Below are 13684 nucleotides of genomic sequence, written 5' to 3'. Positions count from 1 at the left end.
GTGATATGATCCATTGCTCTTTTTCTGGCATAGCAGCAATGTGCTACCATACCTAAGCACCTGGCAATTAAACATCTGGTGCCTTAGTACAGTGGTTTTCAAAGTGGGGGCCGTTAGGGGGGCCTCAGAAAATTGGAGGGAAGATAAGAAAAAAAAATGCAAAATTTTTTTTAAAATTTTTTTTAATAACCATTTGTCCTGAACCGTACAACACGTAAACTGCCGTAATCATCGGATTCTCAAGTTCAGCTGCAAGGTTGGTATGACAACGTCATAATCTGTGTAGACCTGGCGGTTGTTATCAAGCTGCTCTGCTCCTCAAGCTAGCGTGTAGCTAGCTAGCGCAAAATGGACAGGTTTTTTATTCAGTAAACTTCAAAACTTCAAAAGTTATTCAGTGGGAATATACATTGCTGAAAAGATGGTCGTTAATAATTTTCTTATGCTCAACAAATGTAATAATTATTGAATAGTGAATAAAAGTAAGAAAATGCATTCTAAAAGTTGATGTTTCTTTACATATTTTGTAGCATTGTCTGTGGGTTTGGGGGTCCACGGCCAGAAGTTAATGCTGTTTGGGGGGCCTTGGCATGGAAAAGTTTGGGAACCCCTGCCTTGGTATATATGTAGAGTGACACTTCCAGATCAGCACTCTTGCATGAAGTGTTTCACAGAGGATTATTAAATCATCTGCTTGTGTTATATGTATATATATATATGGGTTTTACACATTGCTCCATAAGACTATGTGCTATTTCAAATTTGTTTGTCATTTGTTTATTGACTTTAATGTAGACAATGTAGGCCATATTCACCCGGTGGCCATTTTCCTCTGACATCACTCAGGTGGGAAGCTCAAATGGTGATACTGTAATGCCATGCAGCTGTGTTCGCAGGTCGTACAAATGTAGGAAATCTGAGAAGCTGTTATCATTTCAACACTTCCCAAATGACCATCAACTGAGTAAATAATGGATGGAGAAAGACTGGAGGGACATTGGGCCATAATTCAAGGTAAAGCAACATATTTGATAATCCCATTAGCAAACGTTAGCATTCACCCACTTCTTAGCTAGCATTACCGTTTGATTACATCCAGTGTGTTTCATTCCTAGGTCGAAAAATAAATGCGTCTAAGATGTGTTTGTTCATATCTCAAAATTAATTCACACCTTTCCTCTCATATAATGTAACACTATCAAACGCCGAATGTTAGCTAGGAAGCAATTGCATGCTAACGTCAGCTGTTTTCAAACAGAAGCTAATGTTCTCAAATGTTTTGCCTTGAAATATAACCTGATGTCCCTCCAGATTTTTGCTATCCATTGTCTTTTCAGTTGCTGATCAATCAGGAAGCGGTCATATAATAATGATTGGTCAGATTTCCTGTGTTTGTAGGGGACATTTGAACTTCCCACCTTGAGCAACAGAGAAAATGGCTGCTGGTTCCTGGAAGCTCATTATTTTCTTTTTTAAAAATGGTACCGTTAAAAATGCTGTTTCGTTGTGCCACATTTACAAAAATAAATACAATAATAACTAAAAAAACAAACAAAAAACAAGGTAAAGAGTGACTATTCTACAGACCCTCCTGTCAGCAGGACCGTCTGTCTCCCCGCTGCCCTCCCCTCCTCTCCCTCCCCCCGCTCCGCTCCGACGGTCCAGTCCGGGGTTTCCAGCGCAGAAGCGCAGGAGTTGAGGACTCCTCATCGTAGTTAACGCTGCCCACTGAGCCCCGCATCTGTCCCGCAACTCCGCAGCAAGTGGACCGAGAGGGAGACAGGACCCGAACATAGAAGCGAACATCTGAACCGGGACCGAAATAACGGTAAGTGTAGTCTCGCTTTATGTTGAACTTACTGACTTTTTGAATGAAAAGACGCAGCCGACAGTTAAAGAAGGAGGTTTATCTGAGAGGAGTGATGTTTTTATTAACAAGAACACATGTATATATCGTGGAAACTGACAGTGATTTATAAAGGACCCCTGGGCGTCCCCGACCCAAACTTTGCAGCAACGTTGCGTTCAGGTGCTCGTCTCATGTCTCTGTGTTTACCTTGAACACAAACTCTTGCCCGCCGCAGGTCGTGTGCAGCAGCCCCGCCGGTTGATGTGCGCTCAGAGATGCAAGCCTCACTGCTCCTGCTCGTCTGCGGTAAGTAGACTGTACAAGTCCATCCATGTTTTCTGCTCCGGAACAAATCCTCAGAAGTGATTCAGTGAGCGGGTATGAACACTAGTCTCCAGGTCACCGGGCTTCCTTTGATTTTCCTCTGGAAAAATGGAGCCATTCATGTTAAATCTGTGGATGTTGAAGTCTTAGTTATTTTCTTGGAGGTGGTTTCAGGATTCTGACACTTGTTCAGAGGGTCCCTGCATGTGACTGTGTTTTGGAAAGAGGTTTGACCTCAGTACACTGGCAGAAATGTTCTTTTCAGTATAAGGGAGGTTAAGAGGCTGGTTTGACCTATAAGATGAACATTTTTGCTGTGAAACGATCCATTCGCCTTCATTACCTTCATGATTTTTAACTGAATTGGATATTTGTTTTCCAATACAAAACTACACTTACATTTTCATGTATTTAACACTTTAATATTAAGGCCAAAAGAACACTTATGAAATATATTTATTAAAATACACTCATATAATGTGTCTCTTTGTCGGTCGCATCAACTTCCCAACATTCAGTGCAGGCAGCAGTGTAACACAGTGGAGAAAAGCCCCCCCCTTCACAGAGATAAGATAACCGACGTGTCTTTTTTAGGGCCCCCGGTGCCCTCCAGGTCTCCGGGGTCGTCCCTGTTCTCTCTGTCTCTGTCTGTCGGCCTCTCTCTGTGGGTGGTGTCGCTCTGTTTATGGTCCTCCTAAAAAAGCCCAGCTGAATCCGCAAATAGAGACACCCACTCCACAACTACACCTCCAGCACTGCTCCAAACCCTTCTGGATGCGTGTGTGTGTCCAGCGCTGCATGTATATGTATATGTGTATGTATGTGTTTATGTGTGTGTGTGTGTGGGTGGGTGACAGAAATAAAGGAAGGCTGAGAAATGAACAGATTTAGACCAAATAACACATACCACGCTAGTGTATGTCTAATGAGGGCTTCTCTGCACCAGATCAGTTGTTTTTATCTCATTTAAAGCCTGAACATGACTGTGAAAAGTTGTGTTGCTGTCTGACACCTGCACCACTCCAAGTATAGTAGCTGTGTGGTCAGTATTATCAGTGAGCTGACAGAGATTTATCTGAGTAATGAGCCTCAATAAAATGTATTGTTCCCTGCAGCTGAAGACAATGGGCTTATTGCTCCTGTTGAAGTCTATTAGTACCTGTTGTTAGCACCCAGGGTGTCCCTCAGACATTGTCACTGATCACAGCAGAGCTCAGAGGTAGTTTTCAGGACACACAGCAAACCTTGACAGTTGATTAAAATGTGTTTCCTCATTCAGCTTTTTACTGTAAATGATGGAATCCCACAGAAACGGACAGTTTTCCTGCCAGTTCGAGCAGCTTTCTGTTTACTTGAATTGTCACTGATGTCACAAACTTCTGTGCACCAATCAGGATTAAGCAGCATTCAGAAGGGTGATATGGTTGTGTAACCCTGTCAGTTAAATCTGATCAAACCACAGCCACATGGTTCTGATTAAGCAGGTTAGCTGTCTGTAAACATTTAAAGGAACAGTTGACCCATAAGTGAAAATTCAGTCATTATCTACTCACCTCATGCTGATGGAAAGTCAGGTGAAGTTTCAGAGTCCACAAAACATTTGTGGAGCTTCACAGCAAAACAGTGTCGCAGCATTCTCCTAAACAACTGAAGTAGATGGGGACTTGTTTTAAAACGTTAACACAAAACATAAAACCCTTTCAAATCAATTTGAAACGTTTTTAAACAAGTCCCTATCTAGTTCAGTTGTTTAGGAGAATGTTGCAACACTGATGTTTTGTGAACTACGAAACCTGACTATCCATCAGCATGAGGTGAGTGGATAATTACTGAAATTTCATTTTTGTGTGAGCCCTTCCTTTAAGAAGTAATTCCTAAAGAGGTTGTCTAACTTTCACTGTTGCTTATTTAGTCATTAGTATTTATTGAAACAGCTTTGGGGCTAATATGGACAGCAAAAACAGTTAAAGCATCTGACAGACCATCCTTAAAAAGAAGAAGATAACCCCTTTAAAAAAAATTAATCACACAAGCATCTTCTTCAACAGTTTTTAAAATTGTGAATCAGAATCTTATGAAAAACGTCATTGGATCCGATTTTATCGCGTATCAACTGTCATCTCGTACCTCAACATTGAACTCAGAAGCCCGTTCCTCTCTTAGTATTTACAGTATGCCAAGTAAAGAGACTCAATAAGAGTTGCAACCTCTGAGTGGTCTGGAGGGATCAAGAGAGGAAAAAAGTAAAAATGCTGAGAGTGTTCTGGAGGAAAATTAGTGGAGAAAAAGGGAGACGTGTGTTTCAGAGTGGAAAGGTGAACAAGTGTTTCTGACATGAAGTGTGTGTCTGTGTGTGTCTATAAACTTCCCACAGTGTCATTAAAGAGATCGGGAGCTGTCCATTCAGACTCCTGACGCCTCTGAGCACAAGCTCCAAGGTCAAGGGTCGTGTCCAAACCCCCAGGTCAGAGACCGGGTTAATTGGTGTGTGTCCGAATGTGTGTATGTGAGGGAAGGAGAGAGTGAAAGGACTTGGGCTGATCACACGGACAAAAGAGCCAGCAGTGCCTCCTCTCTTTTCTTGTTCTTTTCACTTTCTATTTCTATTCTTCTTCTCTGGGCTGTGGGGGTGGAAGGAGGACCTGAAGGAAGCTGCTCGTGTGTGTGTGTGTGTGTGTGTGTGTGTTAAGCCTTTTTAATTTGGAGTAAAAACCTTATCAGGCAAAAAAGGACTGTCCCTTTTAAAACCATTTTTATTTAAAGTACCATTATTCTTCAAGATTTTTTAACTTTTTTAAACCAGCGTTTGCTTTTAAAGTCATTTATCAAATAACTCTTAATGAAGTGTGTGATTAAGTTTGACTGATGGAGGGAGCAACTCATTATTATTTTGGATGAGAGGAGGAAGGCAGGGAGGATGGGAGGAATTGGCAAGAAAGCAAGGAAGGAAAACTTCACATGAAAAAGGATCGAGGTAAATCCTCTGTAATTCACCTTTCTTTAGAGGTGTGTGTGTGTAGGAATTAAGTTTTGTTGAACTACTGGCGTTCCCCCCCAGATGTGTGTGTGTGTGTGTGTGGGCAGGTGAAGGCTGGCATTCGGCAGTGGGAGTGAGAGAGTGTGTTCCCCCGAAGCCTTTGTAAGCGACAGCCTCCGGAAATGTGCAGATACCAGAACAATGGTGCAGTAAAGCCCACTAACCACCAGCAATAGAGACAGAGCGAGAGGGAGAGAGGCTGAAAAATTAGAGAGGGGGGGAGTGAAAGAAGAGGACAAAGAGAAAAGAGGGAGAGAAAGAGTCCAGGCACAGGGGGAAGGGGTGTGCAGAGAGAGGGAACAGGTTTGTTTCTATGAAAGGACGGTGAGTTAGGTTTCCTCGGCCTGTTGGCAGGGGCTTTACTGGATGAAAAGAGGAGGAGGACTGGAGGGGGAGGATGAAGGGGCAGGGAGGAGGAATGGGAAATGGAGATGGTCTCATTAAAAACAATGAGGTGGCTGGTACAGTGGGGAGACATGAGGGGAGCGGCCATGTGCTTACAGTGTTGAGGTGAACAGGCAAAGACAGTCACTGTAGTTGGACCCATCAAGGCTAATGGCCTCTGCACAGCTGAGCCCTAGCACCAAGCTAACATGTTCTGTAACAGTGTTTCCGCTGAACACACACAGACACATATCAGACCAGACTGATATCAACCCTCCATCTAAATCCTGATATCACAGCGAACTAGCTGACCTGCAAATTTTGGGATTACTGGGACTTGTAACTGTAATGTAATTACTGAATTTCATATTGTAATCCTAATACTTGATAGTGAGATAAAAATCTACAGTTTAACAACAACTATTGTTAACTTAGCTTTGGACCTTAAAGGGGCAATATGTATTAACTTCAACAAAAAAATCAACAAAAATGATGAACAGAATGTGAATAAATAAAAGTTCTGACATTATGATGTCTATGTTGGCTACTGTGATGCAGAGATATTTACTGAAGTTAGCATGCTAACCAACTAGCCCTGGCCGTCCCGGTCCAAAGCTCCTTTGCTCCCGAGCTCCCAGTCTAAACCTGTAGCTGCACGGCTAACAGAGCTAACCAGCTAAGGGCAGCTACAGTTAGCAGTAGTTAGCGGTTACTGTGGTGATATGCTGACCCCTATTTGTTTTGAGATTTGTAAGGTGGCCAATTCTTAAAGCCAGTAGATTTTGTCACAACTTCTCTGATGAAAAATAAAAAGGACCCTCCCACCAATATTTTGATTTTGTGGTTGAGGATTTCTAGAATATAAATGAATAAAGAATGAATGTAAGATGTAGGTGAGATCACTTTGACTTATTTAGGCCAAAAGTGTTTCCCACTGCTGTATGAGCAAGGGCACACGTGTTAAAGAGACGGTTCACCCCAAGTTCACCATGCATTTAATGTTCAAAAAACATCCCGAGCTGTCATGAGCACAAACCTCTCAACAATGAGTAGATGCTTGGCTCCTTCTGTGTGGTGATACTGCTGATGGGTGTAGTTTGGAAGAACGACGATGAAAGAGACATCGCTGTTGATTTTTGAAATGTATTTTTGTGGGGCTTTGAGTGACATCTAGTTCCATTAGATTCCAGACCACCAGAACAATCTAGATGGATAAATAGCACTCTAGTACTTTGTGGTGAATTGTCTCTTTAGAAAAATGGCAGTTGTTTATAATCTGTACTGTACATTTTGTCTGAAAGTTGAGCTGAGGCTGTGAGTACTTTAACACACTGTGGAAGACAATGTAAACCCATGTCAAGAGAACAGAGGATAGAGAAGACACATTATTACTCATAGTTGTATCCAAACGTAGACATTTGATCATCCACACAGTGAGTCAGGATACATGAGTAACAGCTTCCTCCAGTTTCAACGACTGTGCTTTTATTGATTTTATTGCTACAGGCCCCAGAGCAGTTCTAATAACAGCTCCTGTTACGCACCTTGTTAAAAAGCAGTCTGAAACACCCACACACCTCTAATTATCTAATGGCAGACAAGCAGCAATTACAGAGTGATGCTGCAGCATGTCAGGCTGGAAGGAGGCATAAGGAAGGAAGGAGAGAAGGCAGGAAGAGAGGAAGGACGGGAGATAGAGACAAAGAAAGGAAGGAAGGATGCAATTAATGTGATAATTGTTTTCTTGAGATATTTCTGATGAAGACTCTGTTGTAGCCCTGCAATCACACACACAGGCACACACATATACACACAATGGTCTGATAAAACCTCTTGGCTTGTAAATGTAGGCCAGCTGTCTCATGTTCCAGGTCTAATGTATTTGAACGATAGTGACATGAGAGTTCACCAAAAATCCTGTGTGTTGTTGTTAACGGTGTAGTGTAACATTTACCTGGAGTAGCATCATGTAGGCTAGAGTTGACATGCGTGGGATATGTCAGTATCTTGTCAGTCAGTACATGTTTTGAGAGGCCTGACTTTGAGGGTAACACTATATTTACTGCAGTGCTCCTGGACTGGACTAACTTTTTACATTGGTTGCATAGGTGTGCCTAACTTTTTAATGTAGTTGTACCAGCACATTATTTAGCTTCCTGGTGGAAAATATTTAAAGCAATGAACTAATTAAATTGATTGTAAACAGAAAAATGTTTTCTCTGTTTAAAGCTGCTGAAAGCATTTTTTTCTTAGGAAAATAAGTTTTAAATAGTTCTATATTCCAACAGTAATCAGTGATATACCCCTCTCCCACTGGTCAAAAATCCCACTTAAACCCGCTAAGATCAGGCTTTTGTGTGCAATGGGAATGTGTAAACTCTGCATTTATACCCGGGTCAATTGACCCTGCAGTAGACACAGGTTTTTATCATGGCTCGGCTCAGCTTTGATCTAAACTTAAGGCACATTCGTGGCGGAAATGTACATTAACGTACAACGTGACGCTTCAGATAAAAATCACAGAATGCTGCCTTGCCTGCGGGAAGTGGGAATGGGGTCAATAGGTGGGTGTACCCATGTTTAAAAACCTGGTGGTTTTTAACCTGGTTTCCTTGGTGGAAAAGCAGTATTATAGAGTGTTTGGTCAGTAAAATGTCTCCTCCTGCACATGCAGTAAAAGAGAAAAGACATTTTCTGGTATCCCTGCCCACTTTATCCAATAAGGACAGAGAACTCCATAAAGAGGCGGTCCAGTGTGCTCGTGAACACACAAAGAGCGGGATCCTCCTGTTTGCTGCTATGTCTGGTGATAACACCTCCACGGACATCTGGTGACTGTAACAATGCTTACAGCTGCATGTATATCACAACTAAACAATTGGCTGACCGTACCATCAAAATTTATATCAATTTTGTATACCATTCATTCCTGGCAGTTTCCATTTATTGCCATATGCGGGAAAAAGAACAAGCACATTCTAGAAACATGCCTGATTTCAGTGAAAAAGTGAATAGGCAGCCGACCGCAACACAAATCTAGATTCAGATATGATGCTCACCTCAAGTACACAGCATCAGAAAGTTTCAAGAGTCTATTAATTGATTAAATGATTTTTCAAGAAAATGTATGGAAAATGTCCACATGATTTGAAGTTAAACTTGCCAACATACAGATATGATCATCTAAGCTTCTGCAGATACCTGGAGAGAAACGAGAGAAGTCTTCAAGCATTGTTGGGCAGATTGGTTTCCTCCGGTTCTCTTTCCCCTGGCTCCTCTCTCAGGGGACACACAGGGTCATCATCAGTTCAAATCAAAGTTTAAAGAATGACTTCACACACAAACACACATGCAGCACTCCCCTGTGTATTCTAAATTATAGTCCAAGTCTCTGACCTTTGCCTTTGGCCACACAGAAGTCTCTTACACATGAAAGCAATTTGTACATTTAACACTCAGACACAATATAATTACAATATAATTGCCTCTGTGCAGCTCAGTGCTGGTCAGAGGACCATGCAAGCTTTCATACTGAATAACACAAATGCACTGTTTACAGTTAGTGAAAACACAGGCGCAAAGCCATTAGACAGAAAAGTACATGTTACTGTTCACATTAGGCAGATTATGAATGAATGAATGAGGGGTACAGGTCCCAAACACACATCTAAACACAAATTACCTCAACTAATGACAAGTCCCACGTGTGCTGTAGTTTTCTCTGAGCTTTCCCTCTAAATGCAGCCAGATTTTCTCTGTCAGGGCTCTGATTAGCACCTACAGTGAACACATCTGCACCCTACTCAGCGCTCCATGTCTCCCAGAGCAGCTGCTGAGCACCAGGGCAAACACACAGCACCGTAATCACCAACCAAACCCGCAGAAACTCTCTTCGGCTGGTGGACAAGCTGGTTGCGGGGCAGGCTGCACCCAACATCTGTTGGCCATGTGTGCCGCATCGGATGGATTTCAGCTTCAGGCAGCATAGCAGGCACTTTTTGGATGGTATTTTATGTATGAATACAATTTATACTTTTGCAACACTGTTTGTGTTGAGGACTTTTATGACAATCAGCAGCATTTCAGGATAGTTCTTTCAGCAGAGCAGGAAATCAAAAATAGTGATTTCCAATTTTCAAAGATGATCTGAAGATACAAACTCACTTTAAAAATATCAGTTAGTCACCTTTTTACTGCAGATATGTGGGAGTAAAGGCTGAGCTGAAGCAGGATGGGGAATGAATGTGCCTCACATGTCTGCTGTCCCCATTAGGTTAAGAACAAACATTGCGCTGTGCAGGTTTCCTCCAGCTCCACTCTCCACCGTCCACCTGTTGCTGCTGATATTTCCTCTCCAACATGGAGTGTCTCAGACGTCTCCGGGATGGCACAGGAATGTGAATGTCTCCTCTAGTAAGACCAGCTGCCTCCCAGTGACATGCCTTGTTAATCTAACAGCCTGTGTAATGACCAGCGTCTGTTTAGGCTTACTGAAACCCTGAAGGCGGTCAGTGACAAACGCAGAAACAGCTGAGGAAGAGACCATGTCATCCAAGACAAAATATATAGTGATTACAGTCCAAGTGTATGAAAATTGACAAGTAGCTTTAAATAGGCTCAGTTTTCTGGGGTTTGTAAAGGAAGAAGAATGTGTTGAATAAAAAAGGCGATATCTTGGTTTTGAGCTTGATCATTTGGTTTTAAACTGTCCATAATTAGTCCAACAGTGTTGTAGGAGTACGATGCTAGACCAGTGGGCAGTTTTTTAAAACCTGGCGCCTAAATTACCCATAATTCAACTTAGCCACTGAGTGACATCACTGGAGATAATTTATCAGATTGCATGCAGCTTCCTCTAGAGCCACAAAAGACTTTATACTACTTTATTCTTTACATGTGCGGTAGTATTCTCCAGGATGCTTACCCTTTAATATTCAATATATAAACATCATTCAAAAAGATCTAATACAACGACATCACAAAAATAAGAAAAATACACATTAAAGAAACAGGAATTTTAAAGACAAGCAAAAGATGTATTGAAAAGAATGAAATGGACATTTGATAACAAAGAATACTGTGGGTGAGGTCAAACAAATGAAGTGTTTCTTGGTTAAATCAAGTTTAAAAGGTTTATTTTTAGTTTTCTGTAAAGGTTGTAAGTGAGGTGCACGTTTTTAAATTCACAGGGAGGCTGTTCAAGAGTGTGGGGACTTAAAAACTTAAAGGCAGCTCACTTCAGGCTTTAGTCAGCAAGTTAAAGGGGCAATATGTAAATATTTTAGTTGAAAACATTGTCTATTGTGCTGCAGAGATATCTACTGAAGTTAGCATGCTAACCAGCCAGCCCCAATCAGGTCTAAAGATCCTGTGCTAGCAGTGTAAACACTAACACTTAACTGGTCCCCAAGCTCTCAGTCCAAACTGCTAGTTGTACAGCTAACTAGCTAAGGGCAGCCACAGTTAGCTGTAAGTAGCGGTTACTCTGGTGGAACAGAGCACAGTGATCTTTTTGATGCGCTTAGCCTTAAAATCCAACAAGGGGAATCCTTTTTGCAGTGTTTTGAAGCAATTGTAGAACTTTGATCAGGTACCTGGGAAGGCCTGTGAACAGCAACTTAAGTAATCAAAATGAGTGTAATAGCTGTCCTGTGAAAAAAATTGGTGTGACTTGTAACATAAAAGTGCTAAAATTAAATTGTCATTTCCTAAAGTAGGAATGTTATGTGGCCCAAGCCTGGGTACAGCGGACTATTCTTTAGTAAAGCTTTTTTAATGATTAAATTAATCCTTGTGGAATTCTCATTTGAGGACACGATACAGGACAATACGGTCAGCAATCAGTTTTAGATGCAAGGGCCTCGGTGCTGATTAAGGAAGGGAGGATGAAAGAAGTGTAGAAGGTGAACGGCAGGGCAGAGAGGGGAGTCAGAGCTGCCGAGGTGCAGCGAACACGAGAAGAGAAGCGAGATCGGAGGAAAGAGCTGACTAATAATAAAGAGGTGAGGAGGGAGGAGAACAGCTGGATGTTTGGCTGTGGGAGTTGACCATCCATCAGCTAAGTGCAGAGCAAAGAGAGGACGGAGGCACGGAGAGGGAGAATGTAAACTAATTAGCCAGGAGGAGTAAAGAATAAAAGGCTGTTGACTTTTCTCTGCCCGGGTTTTAAAGTAGCTGACTGATGTTGAGTGCTAGAAGTATTTGTCCCACACTCACTCAGGTCAGGTATGCAGCTCATTGCCAGTCTGAAAATGATGCTATTCTTGTCTGCTCACTGTTTGGGCAAGCTGATATTGGATCTGACCAGGCTGTCATTTTAATATTCTTGGCAATCTGTTGTGTTTTACTCTCAACGCTCCTCCTGTCTGAGCAAACGTGTGTGTGTGTCCACGCACTGTTTGTTTGCTTGTCTTGCTTTCCTGCATTGTTTACGCTGGTGGAGGTGACAGCAAACTGTGTCTCACCAGCCGGTCCCAGTGGAATGTGTCAAGTTGATGCCACATCCCACCCCCAACCGGAGAAGTTAGTTCTCTGTGGGATTAGATGGATACAGACATTTAATTAGACATTCTGTCTGACTACATTCTGTATGTGTATTCAATTTATCAGCAAGAGGTAGACGAGAAGATTGATATCACTCTCTGTACACTGTAAAATCTGACAAAATGACTTTACTTCAAAATATTTGAGTAGGCTGATCATTTTAAGCTTGTACGACTTAAATTTAATAGTCTACTTCCCTTGGTAATTCTGAGGTAATCAGTTTCCTTTTTTGATTTCCGTTTGCTTTTTTTACAGTAAAGTCAACTTTTTAAAATGACAGTGTATGCTTAATATATGAGATAGGAGATATGAGAATATCTGCAGCTAACATATTAGCACAACGAAGCAGGAGGAAACAGCCACGCTCTCATCTAAATCTTGGCATAAAAACAAATAGGTGTATTTTTATTTTCCTTTAATCACCTTTGCTACACCAGTGAAGACCTCAGTTATAGTACGGCACATATGAAGTTTTAGTTACAGCAGTGGTAGATATCACTCAAAATTCATGGTAGTTTTTAAAACAGCTTGTCCTTCATTTCAGACAGAAGTAGGCATAGGCAGCCTTTTATTTTTAGTCTGCGACTGACTGATTTTATCAGCTGTAGCTCACATTAGAGCTGGGTGAAGCCACTGATTTCCCAAGTCGATTTGATTCCATCCACAAGGTCCCGATTCGATTTCATTTTTGATTCAGTACGATTCATTTCGATTCAGTTTGGGATATTTCAGCTACAATACCACTTTTGCTTGGATATGAAAGAAATTCTAAGAACTAATGCTGTAAGTTGTACAAGGAACCTTCTAACCTGGTGCATTGTTAAAGATGGTAATGTTTACATTAAGAACTGAATGAAATGAAGTAGGAGATTTGTGGTTAAATCTGCCTATGGAGAAATTAATGGGGTGTTGCAATGCTGCAATGAAAGAACAAGAAAGTATTGACATATGTAGGCTTATGTGTTTCAACAAAGGAAAACAATAAAAAAAACTTTTCTGTATTGAACAATCTCTGTGGCCATTTGAATATAGATTTAAGAGTTTAAGAGATGCACTTGAATGCACCATGAAGTCTCTGTCGACACAGACAGACGACAGATGCAGCATGGTGTAGATGACACTAAATGTGATAGAGACTCTCAGCATAGATTTTAATCACATGACTGCTTTGGTACAAACATTTATCCGCAACTATGGTGGACAACCATCATACATGACCCTGTCACGCATCCACAGGAAAAGACATATATTAAAGCAACATTATGTAACTTTTTTACCTTCAGAATCATGTTGATGGTACAGTGTACAGTACAGTACTGTCACTTGTGTCTGCACTATCTAACTTCAGTGAGACGGTAGCTTCACAGCATTACATATATGTTTCAAGATACAGGTTTTTAAGACATAACATCGTTATGACGTAATGAGTTTTGCTTGTAGTGAGCACCTACATTTTGTCTGACAAATGGGATTTGTATTCACCACAGTGATGTTGCACTCAAACTGTGGGGGACACCGAAATGCCAATTTCTACATAATGTATAGAT

At 41.4% G+C, this 13684-nt stretch overlaps 1 protein-coding gene across 1 annotated transcript in view; it reads left to right on the top strand.

The window, feature by feature from the left end:
• The first annotated feature begins 847 nt into the window (after positions 1-847).
• The window catches only part of lamb2 (laminin, beta 2 (laminin S)), a 54146-nt gene continuing 41309 nt past the window's right edge, over positions 848-13684 (top strand). Inside the window, exons 1-2 of the mRNA XM_084366333.1 lie at positions 848-1828; positions 2085-2155. Of these exons, the coding sequence (XP_084222459.1) occupies positions 2125-2155 (31 nt within the window). The 5' untranslated portion in view covers positions 848-1828; positions 2085-2124. The remainder of the gene's footprint in view (positions 1829-2084; positions 2156-13684) is intronic.

This window comes from Pagrus pagrus (assembly GCF_965226575.1).
Source record: "Pagrus pagrus genome assembly, chromosome: 11".
Lineage (NCBI taxonomy): Eukaryota > Metazoa > Chordata > Actinopteri > Spariformes > Sparidae > Pagrus > Pagrus pagrus.
The sequence above is the reverse complement of the archived record's forward strand: the minus strand, read 5'-3'. Positions and strand labels throughout refer to the sequence as shown.